Source organism: Gekko japonicus, unplaced genomic scaffold (genome assembly GCF_001447785.1).
Source record: "Gekko japonicus isolate JY-2015 unplaced genomic scaffold, Gekko_japonicus_V1.1 scaffold2660, whole genome shotgun sequence".
In the NCBI taxonomy this organism is placed as follows: Eukaryota; Metazoa; Chordata; class Lepidosauria; order Squamata; family Gekkonidae; genus Gekko; species Gekko japonicus.
In genome coordinates, this window is record NW_015175447.1 from 43989 (window position 1) to 54175 (window position 10187).

The window sequence follows — 10187 nt, forward strand, 5'->3', positions numbered from 1 at the left end:
AAAGAGTGGGCGATTTGGTGGGGGGCGGAGGCTGAGGAGGGCGGGGTTTGGGGAGGAGGAGGACCCCAGTGGGGTGGACGGTCAAAGAGTCCGCCTTCCATTTTCTCCAGGGGATCTCTGTAACTTGGAGACCTCTGTTGCCTGGAGTTCGGTTGTCATCCCAGGAGGTCTCCAGCCGCCACCTGGAGGCTGGCAACTCTAGCTTGGGAGCCAGTGTGGGGTGGTGGGACTAGGCCTGGGGAGACTCGAGTTCTGATCCCCCGCTGAGCCGTGACACTTGGGCGATCGGGCTGCCAACTTCCAGGGGGAGATCTCCTGGAATTTCAACTGATCTCTCATTCAGCGCCTCCCTCTGAGCTGTGGAGTGTTGTGAGCAAAAATGTTACTTTGTGAGCTTCTGGCATCAAAGTTGTGAGCGGGCGATTTGGCTGCTGCATAGATTCGTTTGCCCTGGAGCCCTCCTCCCTGAGCTGAGACAAAGATCTGTGAGCCAGAGGCTAAAAAAAACTGCAAGCCAGCTCACACTAACTCAGCTTAGAGGGAGAAAGAGCTCTCTTGGCCAGTTTGGTGTAGTGGTTAAGAGTGGTGGACTCTAATCTGGGAGAACCGGGTTTGATTCCCCACTCCTCCACGTGCAGCTGCTAGTGTGACGTTGGGTCAGTCACAAGTTCTCTCAGAGCTGTTCCTCTCAAGAGCGGTCCTCAAAAGAGCTCTCTTGGCCAGTTTGGTGTAGTGGTTAAGAGTGGTGGACTCTAATCTGGGAGAACCGGGTTTGATTCCCCACTCCTCCACGTGCAGCTGCTGGTGTGACCTTGGGTCAGTCACAAGTTCTCTCGGAGCTGTTCTCTCAGGAGCAGTCCTCGAAAGAGCTCTCTCAGGCCCACCGACCTCACAGGGTGTCTGTTGTGGGGAGGGGAAGGTAGAGGAGATTGCAAGCCGCTCTGAGACTCCCTCAGGTAGTGAAGGGCGGGGTAGAAATCCGATCTCTTCGCCTCTTCTCTTCTCCTCCCCAAATCACCAGGAATTTCCCCACCCTCTTGGGTGACCTTGGGCCAGGCGTGATTTCGCAGGGTTGTTCTGAGGTTAGATGGGGGTAGGGCGGAAGAGGCACCTCCTCCGACTAAGGACAGACTGGTGATGGGCTAGACCAGCGATGGCGAACCTTTTAGAGACCGCGTGCCCAAACTGCGACCCAAAACCCACTTATTGATCGCAAAGTGCCAACACGGCAATTTAACCTGAATACTGAGGTTTTACTTTAGAAAAAAACAACTCATACATTAACTTAAGATGATCCAAACAAAGTAAGGAAAGCAATCCCAAATGCTTTCATTGACTTAAAATTATTTGGCAGAGAATTCGACACTTTAATGATGGTCTGGGCCTGGCTGGGGCGATGACACGCGTGCCCACAGAGAGGGCTCTGAGTGCCACCTCTGGCCCCCGTGCCATAGGTTCGCCGCCACTGGGCTAGACCACTCGTGCATGGAAGGAGACGCAGGCATACATTTCTAACTTTGGCTGTGATTTATGTGCGTGTGAAGATCCTTGAGTCTCTCGCTGGCGGAGGGGAGGAAGTATCAAAATGATTGAGGTCTTTGCATAAGAGATCAAAAAGCCCAGAAAGACTGCGGATGTATAGTTTTTTCAAATCTTATAAATACGCATGTTTTGACGTAAGTAATTTGACGTCCCTGTACGAAATCTGCATAGAAGATACTGTGTTACGTTGATTACTCTCCTCGTCAACATGAGGTCTAGCCCATTACGAAAACCTTTGCTTGTGATTTGAGGATCTGAACCGTGAGGATGTTTGAAATTCATGACTGGAAGGTATTAATATCAACCTGCGTAAGAATCCAGCATTGAAGATTACACCTGTCCAGAGTTCCCTCTAAGCTGAGTGAGCGTGAGCTAGCTCACAGTTTTTTAGCCTCTGGCTCACACGTTTTTGTCTTGGCTCAGGAAGGATGGCTCCAGAGCAAACTTATTGATGCAGGAGCCAAATCGCCCGCTCACCACTTTAATGCCAGGAGCTCACCAAGTAGAATTTTTGCTCACAGGACTCCACAGCTTAGAGGGAGCATTGCGACCTGTCCATCTCTGAAGAAGACAGTTGAAATGAAAGATTTATCCAGAATCTTTGTTAAGAGGATTTGGACTTGAGACTGCGGTGGCTCAAGGGGTTAAGACGCTGAACTGCAGGCTGTGGAAGGTCAGTAGTTCAGTAGTTCAGCAGTTCGAGACCCGGGTGCTGCATGATGGAGTGAGCTCCCGTCTCTAGTTCCAGCTCCTGCCAACCTAGCAGTTCGAAAGCAAGAAATTGCAAGTAGATAAATAGGTACCACTTCGGTGGGAAGGGAACAGCGTTCCGTGCGCCTTGGTGTTTAGTCATGCCGGCCACATGACTACGGAAACGTCTTCGGACAGCGCTGGCTCTTCAGCTTTGAAACGGAGATGAGCACCGCAACTCTAGTGTCGGATTCGACTGGCTTTCGAGCAAGGGAACCTTTACCTTTACCTTTTGTACAGGTTTTGCGCGAATAGACGCTTAAAATTTTTGTATGGTATTTCTATAACCAGGGGTCATTTCGTAGAAAAAGAGGTGCAGGAGCTCATTAGCATAACTCATTAGCATAACTCATTTGCATATGCCACACCGCCTGGCATCACCGGAAGCGTGTCAGAAGGCAACACCCACCTCTCAGGCTCCACTGGACTGTTTTGGATTGCTAGCTATTGGGGGGTGGGGGGAACGTGCAGATCTGTCCTCGCAGAGGAGGGAGAGCTTGTACCTGAATAAAACTTGGTCTTAAAGGTGCCACTGTACTGTCTTGGACCAGGAGGCCTCTGCAGCTTACCCGGCTTCTTCTCGCTGTGACTGAGGGCTGCTGGGAGCAGGGGGTGGGGCTTGTTGCATGTGCCCGCCCCCTGGGCTCTTTACTGCCGGAGCTCCACTCCTGTGCGCTCCCACAGGAAATGATCCCTGCCTATAACTAAGATTCTGTACATGGGACTTGTAAAATTACTTACGTAAAAACACATGTATTTATAAGATTTGGGGGGGGAAACAATACTTGAAGCTTTATCAGTGTCTACAGTCACAGTCTTTCTGGGTTGTTTTTTTTTAATACATTAGTGTTGACTGTGACTCAGTTTTTTGTCACTTTGCATAAGAGAGGCAGCTGGCATCGGGTTACCCGTGCAGTCCAGGACACCCTTGACGAGGTGGCACCGGGGACTGGCTTCGTGCCCCTTCCCCCCTCACCCTCTGAGAGGGGTCTCGCGCCTTACAGCGATCGGTGCACCTCCAGCCCAGACCTGCCTTCTTTCCCAAGGGCCCTTCCGCCGAGATCTCCCTTAACGCATTGCAATCCCACATCACTGCCTCCAAGAAGCCCAGAGCCGCACACACGGTTCTTTCTTCTCCGTTTTGCCTTCACAACGACCCTGTGGAGGTAATGTTAGGCCCTGAGTGTGTGACCAGCCCAAGGTCCCGCAGCAGGCCTCCGTGGCAGAGTGGGGCATTCGACCCCAGATTCTCTGCTTTTGGAGGCCCTCTGGCGGAAGAGAAGCAAACCGTCTCGCCCCTAGCCTTCTAGGGACAAGGCCACCTTCACACACTGACAAAACTGGCTTGCTTATATGGGGCTTCTTGGAATGTCAGCCTCCATGGGGGGGGGGACCTGGGGATCCCCTGGAATTCCAGCTCATCTCCAGACTGCAGAGATCAGCTCCCCTGGAACCCTGCCCCCCCACCCCCTACCAGTGGCCTAGGAGCAGTGTTCCCTCTAAGCTGAGTCAGTGTGAGCTAGCTCACAGTTTTTTAGCCTCCGGCTCACACGTTTTTGTCCTAGCTCAAGGAGGGCTCCAGTGCAGTGTTCCCTCTAAGCTGAGTTAGTGTGAGCTAGCTCACAGTTTTTTAGCCTCCGGCTCACACATTTTTGTCTTAGCTCAGGAAGGAGGGCTCCAGAGCAAACTCATTTATGCAATAGCCAAATCGCTTGCTCACAACTTTAATGCCAGTCGCTCACAAAGTAGAATTTTTGCACACAAAACTCCACAACTTAGAGGGAACATTGCTCCAGTGCAAACTAATTTATGCCGTAGCCCAATCCCTCGCTCACAACCTTAATGCCAGAAGCTCACATAGTAGAGTTTTTGCTCACAGGACTCCGCAGCTTCGAGGGAACATTGCCCGGGAGCAGTGTTCCCTCTAAGCCGAGTCAGTGTGAGCCAGCTCACATTTTATTTTAGCCTCCGGCGCTCACAGCTTTATCTTCGCTCAGGAAGGAGGGCTCCGGAGCAGACTGGTTTACGCAGCAGCCCGATCGCTGGCTCGGAACTTTAATGCCAGGAGCTCACCGAGGAGAGTTTTTTGACCCCACGGCTTCGAGGGAGCGTGGCCCGGGAAGACTTGGCGACCCCGGGCCCTTCTGGAATGTTTTGTGTGCCGAGTTCGGGTGGGGAGAGGAACAGAGGACCCCCCCTCCCCCTTTCTCCTCCCTGCCGGTTTGCACCCTGTCTGTGACCCGGCGTCATTTCCCTGTGTGTTTCTCATAAACCGTCCTCCCGCGGGGGCCCCTCCCTTTCTGAGAAGCGCCCGGTTGCGTCACTGCAGGCAGGTGCCGGGGGAAGCGGTTAGCACTGTGGGGAACCAGATGGCTTGCCTTTGGTTAGCTCGGTGCGTAAGAGACTTCAGACGCCCGGAGAGCTTGCGAGCTTCTCTGTCGTTCTTCGGGGGGGGGGAGCAGTGCGGTGCCCCAAAATGACCTGTGGTGTTGCAGGACTCACTTCTCCCTCAACAAGCCCCACGGGGGGGGGGGGGGACACACTCTGCAATTCTCCCCTTCACACCTCCCTTCATCTCTGAATATTGAGCTAAGCACCCGGGGTGGGGGGTGGGGGAATGGGGTGTGTTGCGTAGCGGGTTCGACGCGTCGAACGACCAGGAGACAGAGTGAGATTCAGCACATGTTTACCAGTACCCAACATAACATGCAAATACCGGCCGGAGGGCCAACTATATACAGTCCCCTTGGTCCACCCACAGGTCCTATTGGAGGGTTTAAACTTCCCGCCGAGTTCCTATTGGTGACCACTAGAGGTTTCAGGATCCTACCAGGGCTCTTTTTGTAGCAGGAGCTCCTTTGCATATTAGGCGACACCCCCCCTAATGTAGCCTAGCCAATCCTCCAAGAGCTTACAGTAGCCCCTGTAAGAAGAGCTCTGTAAGCTCTTGGAGGATTGGCTACATTAGAAGGAGGAGGAGGAGGAGGAGGAGATTGGATTTATATCCCGCCCTTCACTTGGAGTCTCAGAGCGCCTTACAAACTCCTTTCCCTTCCCCTCCCCACAACAGACACCCTGTGAGGTGGGTGGGGCTGAGAGAGCTCTTGACAGAAACTGCTCTTTTTCAAGGACAGCTGTGCCAGAGCTTGTGACTGACCCAAGGTCACATCAGCAGGTGCAAGTGGAGGAGTGGAGAATCAAACCCGGTTCTCCCAGATTAGAGTCCGCACACTTAACCACTACACCAAACTGGCTTAGGGGGGGTGTCGCCTAATTTGCAAAGGAGCTCCTGCTACAAAAAGAGCCCTGCGAGTCCCTATTGCCTCTGAGAACCAAGCTCCGGTATTAGTCGCTGGCGCCTGGTGGCGGTCAGCGCACATAACAGGGTGTTTGAACAGCCCCTGCCGCAGGGCCAAGGGTGGCGTTTTTTTTTTTGTTGTTGAACTCCCCGCAAGCAGAAAAGGGGCAGAAGCAAAATTGACGCGTTTCTTGCGGAGCTAGCTGTCTGCATGCACAGAGCATCGGCAAGGCCCAGATTAGAGGGTCTAGTAGAGGCAGAGAGGGACAGAAAGATGGATGGACATGGGGTGTCTGCGAACAGAGGCAGATTTAGGCTTGCCAACATCCAGGTAGGGCCTGGAGATTTAGAATCACAGGTGATCTCCAGATCATAGAGATCAGTTCCCCTTGATGAAAATGGCTGCTTTGGAGGGTGGATATGGCCTCATGCTCCCCTGAGGTCCCTCCTCAGTTTGGGGTAGTGGTTAAGAGCGCGGACTCTAATCTGGGAGAACCGGGTTTGATTCCCCACTCTTCCACATGCAGCTGCTGGCGTGACCTTGGGTAATCACAAGTTCCTTCAGAGCTGTTCTCTCAAGGGCAGTCCTTGGGAGAGAGCTCTCCGCCCCACCTACCTCACAGGGTGCCTGTTGTGGGGAGGGGAAGGGGAAGGAGCTTGTGAGCCGCTCTGAGACGCCTTCGGGTAGTGAAGGACGGGGTATGAATCCAACCTCCTCTTCTCTTCCTCTCTAAATCCTCTCCACCCCCAAACCAACCAAGCAAAAACCTCCAAAGAAAGTTTAGAAAACTAGTAGAGGGCCAAAGGTGAAAAACATAAATAGGCAGGGCTATTTTTGGGCAGGAAGGCACAGGAATGGAGTTCCGGCTGGCTTCAGAGTTGGCCACGCCCACTACACCCAAGCCAAGGGAAGGCAGTTTAAACTGCTCTTTTCCAAGGACAGCTCTTATCAGAACTACGGCTTGCCCAAGGTCATCCAGCCAGGGGCAAGTGGAGGAGTGGGGAATCCAACCCGGTTCTCCCAGATTAGAGTCCGCGCACTTAACCACGACACCAAACTGGCTGAGGGGAGGATCAAAACCTACAAGAGAGAGAGAGAGGGACTGTGTTTCGCATTCACAACCGGCGTTGTGGCTCTGTCCACCCTGTAACGGATCCTCGTTGCTGGGACCTGAACTTGCTGGGCTATTTTTAGGCCCTTTTTTAAACAACCAAAGAGAACATAAATCAGGTTTTGTTTGCCAAGAGAAAGCCGGAGCGTCTGACGAGAAAGCCGAACCAGTTTAAAGAACGTCTTTTGTTTCCGTCGCGTCATTTTTCTCTTGGTTAATGGAGGGCGTGGGGGGGGGGGAAGCCAGGGGAAGAACCGTCGGGCCGGGCCTTGCCTTCTGAGGTAATACCAGGCCCGCAGCTTTCCAAACAGGTCCATGAGCTTTTAAAAATATAAATGTATCAGTTGTGATCAGGGCTCTAGTCGGGGGGGAGCTCTCAGGTACGGAGCTCCGGAAGAGAACCTCTAGGGGGCGGGGCGGTCACGTGGTGAAGCCCCGCCCCCTTCTTTACCCCGCCCTCTGCTTCGATCCTCATTCCGTTTGGGAATGAGGATGAAGCAGGAGGGTAAGTAGCCGGGCCTTCTGACACACTTCCGGTGATGTCAGGGGGTGTGGCCTTCTGTCACTTCCGGTGATGTCAGGGGGCGTGGCATATGCAAATAAGTTATGCTAATGAGTTATGCTAATGAGCTCCGGCAGCTCTTTTTCTACAACAAGACCCCTGGTTGTGATTGAGAGAAGGCAGTCGATTTCCTCAGGACGCCGCGCCGGGTTCAAAGTTGTCTGTGCTTGTCCGCCTGCTGCGATTGTGAAACAGGAGATTCCACAAAGTGCTGTGGGAAGAATAAAAGGAAAAGGGGAGAGCTATGAATGAGTCGGGCGGGGTGGGGTGGGTAAAAATATGCAGGCCGGAAGCTAGGGTCGTCAACCTCCAGGTGGCTGAGAAGACGCAAACAACCGTGATGTATTATGCCAGAAAAAAAGTCTCCAAAGTCTAGAAATTTCTTTCCCCAATATTCAGTTTACTGGAAGCAATTCAAACGCCATCAACACCAACAAACCATGCATATTACATCTCGTTTCGTGGATAACTTAGTGGGTAGCGTTGAAATAGTAAAAGGTAAAGGTTCCCTTGCTCGAAAGCCAGTCGAATCCGACTCTAGGGTTGCGGTGCTCATCTCCGTTTCCAAGCCAAAGAGCCAGCGCTGTCCGAAGGCGTTTCCGTGGTCATGTGGCCGGCAGGACTAAACACCGAGGCGCACGGAACGCTGTTCCCTTCCCACCGAAGTGGTCCCTATTTATCTACTTGCAATTCCTTGCTTTCGAACTGCTAGGTTGGCAGGAGCTGGAACTAGACACGGGAGCTCACTCCGTCATGCGGCACCCGGGTCTCGAACTGCTGAACTACCGACCTTCCACAGCCTGCAGTTCAGCGTCTTAACCACTTGAGCCACCGCAGCTCATTGAAGTACCTATATTTAATTACAAAAATATAATTAATGTTAATCCATTTGGCAAACTCTCTAGTCGTATCTCATATTTTCGGGGTATGCATGAACCCATGAACCTGTCTCATATCAAATCAGACCCTCGGTCCATCAAAGTCAGTATTGCCTACTCAGACTGGCAGTTGGCTCCCCAAGGTCTCAGGCAAAGGTCTTTCACATCCCCTCCTGCTAGATCTTTTTTAACTGGAGATGCCGGGGGTTGAACCTGGGACCTTCTGCATGCCAGGCAGAGGCTCTGCCACTGAGCCACAGCCTTTGAGAGTCAGAGCTCCTGTTGTCAAATGTGTGTGTGTTAGGCAGGGGTCATTCCGTAGAAAAAGAGGTGCAGGAGCTCATTAGCATAACTTATTTGCATAACTTATTTGCATATGCCACACCCCCGGACATCACTGGAAGTGTGTCAGAAGGCAACCCCCACCGCTCAGGCTCCCCTGCACTGTTTTGGATTGCTAGCTACTGGGGGGGGGGGAAACGTGCAGATCTGCCCTTGCAGAGGAGGGAGAGCTTGTACCTGAATAAAACTTGGTCTTAAAGGTACCACTGGACTGTTTTGGGCCGGGGGGGGGGCTCTGCAACTTACCTGGCTGCTTCTTGCTCTGACTGAGGGCTGCTGGGAGCAGGGGGTGGGGCTTGTTGCATGTGCCCGCCCCCTGGGCTCTTTACTGCCGGAGCGCCACTCCTGTGCGATCCATGGTTATCCGTACAACTCTCCTCCAATACCGCCTTTTAGATGAAATCTTCAGCTAGGAAGGGTGAAAGTTCAGTCCTTGGAGGAAACCAAGAGGGCGAACTGAGTTTCGTGCTGGATGTGCCGGGCCACAGTTCCTCGAAATGTTCGCAGAGAAGTGAGTTCGAAGGGATTTGCTCAACGCGTGTCGGCTTGCGGCCCGTCGCAGAGGAAACCCGGGATCCCTGGCGATGGTCCTTCTAGGCCTCAACTCTCTGTGGTCGGTATTCACACTTCCTTTTTCTCGCTTTCCAAGACTCCTTTGCACTTGGCAGTCATCACCGGACAGCCAGCCCTGGTGAAACTGCTGCTCTCTCACGGGGCCTCGCCGATGGTCCTCGACCGCAACGGACAGACCGCTCTGCATCTGGCCTGCGAGCACGGTAGCCTCCGTTGCCTGCAGGAGATGCTCGAAGGACGTCCCTCCCCGCTGGATCTGGAGGCACGCAATTTCGAGGGTGAGTGCGCATGGCGGATTGGAGAAAATGGACCGGCATCCCTCTCTCTTCACTGTTTCTGTGCAGCACCAGCGATGTATATATTGAGCTTTGTGGCATGAGCAAGAGAGGCGGGGGACAGGTCTCTGCCTGCAAGGAGCTTACAGAGACATTTTTTAAAAAGTTTCCATTTAAAGTGACATTTTTAAAACATCTCCAGTGGCCAATCAGAAGCATTGGTGGGCAAAAGCCCCCCCCCAGCTCTGCCTATTTGACGGGCACCAGAAAGGGGTTGGTGGGTGCGATGATGCCTGTGGGCACTGCATTGGGGGCCTGTGGGTTAGAGTATTGGACTAGGAACTGGGAGACCCAGGTTCGAATCCCCACTCTGTTGTTGAAGCTTGCTGGGTGACCTTGGGCCAGATAAAATGGAGGAGGGGAGGCCATGTTGTAAGATGATGCGGGTCTCCACTGGGGAGAAAGGGGGATAGGCAGGGCTATTTTGGGGCAGGAACGCACAGGAACGGAGTTCCGGCTGGCTCCCAAGTTGGCCACGCCCACCAGGAACTCATTAGCATAATAGGCCACTCCCAACAGCAGGAACTCATGAGGATTGGCTACATTAGGGGTGTGTGGCCTAACATGCAAAGACGTTCCTGCTCAGGGGTCATTTCGTAGAAAAAGAGCTAGGGGAACTCATTAGCATAACTCATTAGCATATGCCACACCCCCTGACATCACCGGAAGTGTGTCATAAGGCCACACCCCCTGACATCACCAGAAGTGTGTCATAAGGCCACACACCCCGCCCCCAACGGTCCCGGCAGCCACCGCAGGCCTTGCAGCTCCACTGCCGAGCCCCATGAGGGGCCC

The 10187-nt window shown here is 53.1% G+C and overlaps 1 protein-coding gene across 1 annotated transcript in view; it reads left to right on the forward strand.

Moving 5' to 3' along the window:
- The window catches only part of BCL3 (B-cell CLL/lymphoma 3), a 42423-nt gene that overhangs the window by 14373 nt on the left and 17863 nt on the right, over window positions 1-10187 (forward strand). The window contains exon 4 of the mRNA XM_015425875.1: window positions 9134-9335. Coding sequence (XP_015281361.1) covers window positions 9134-9335 — 202 coding nt within the window. The remainder of the gene's footprint in view (window positions 1-9133; window positions 9336-10187) is intronic.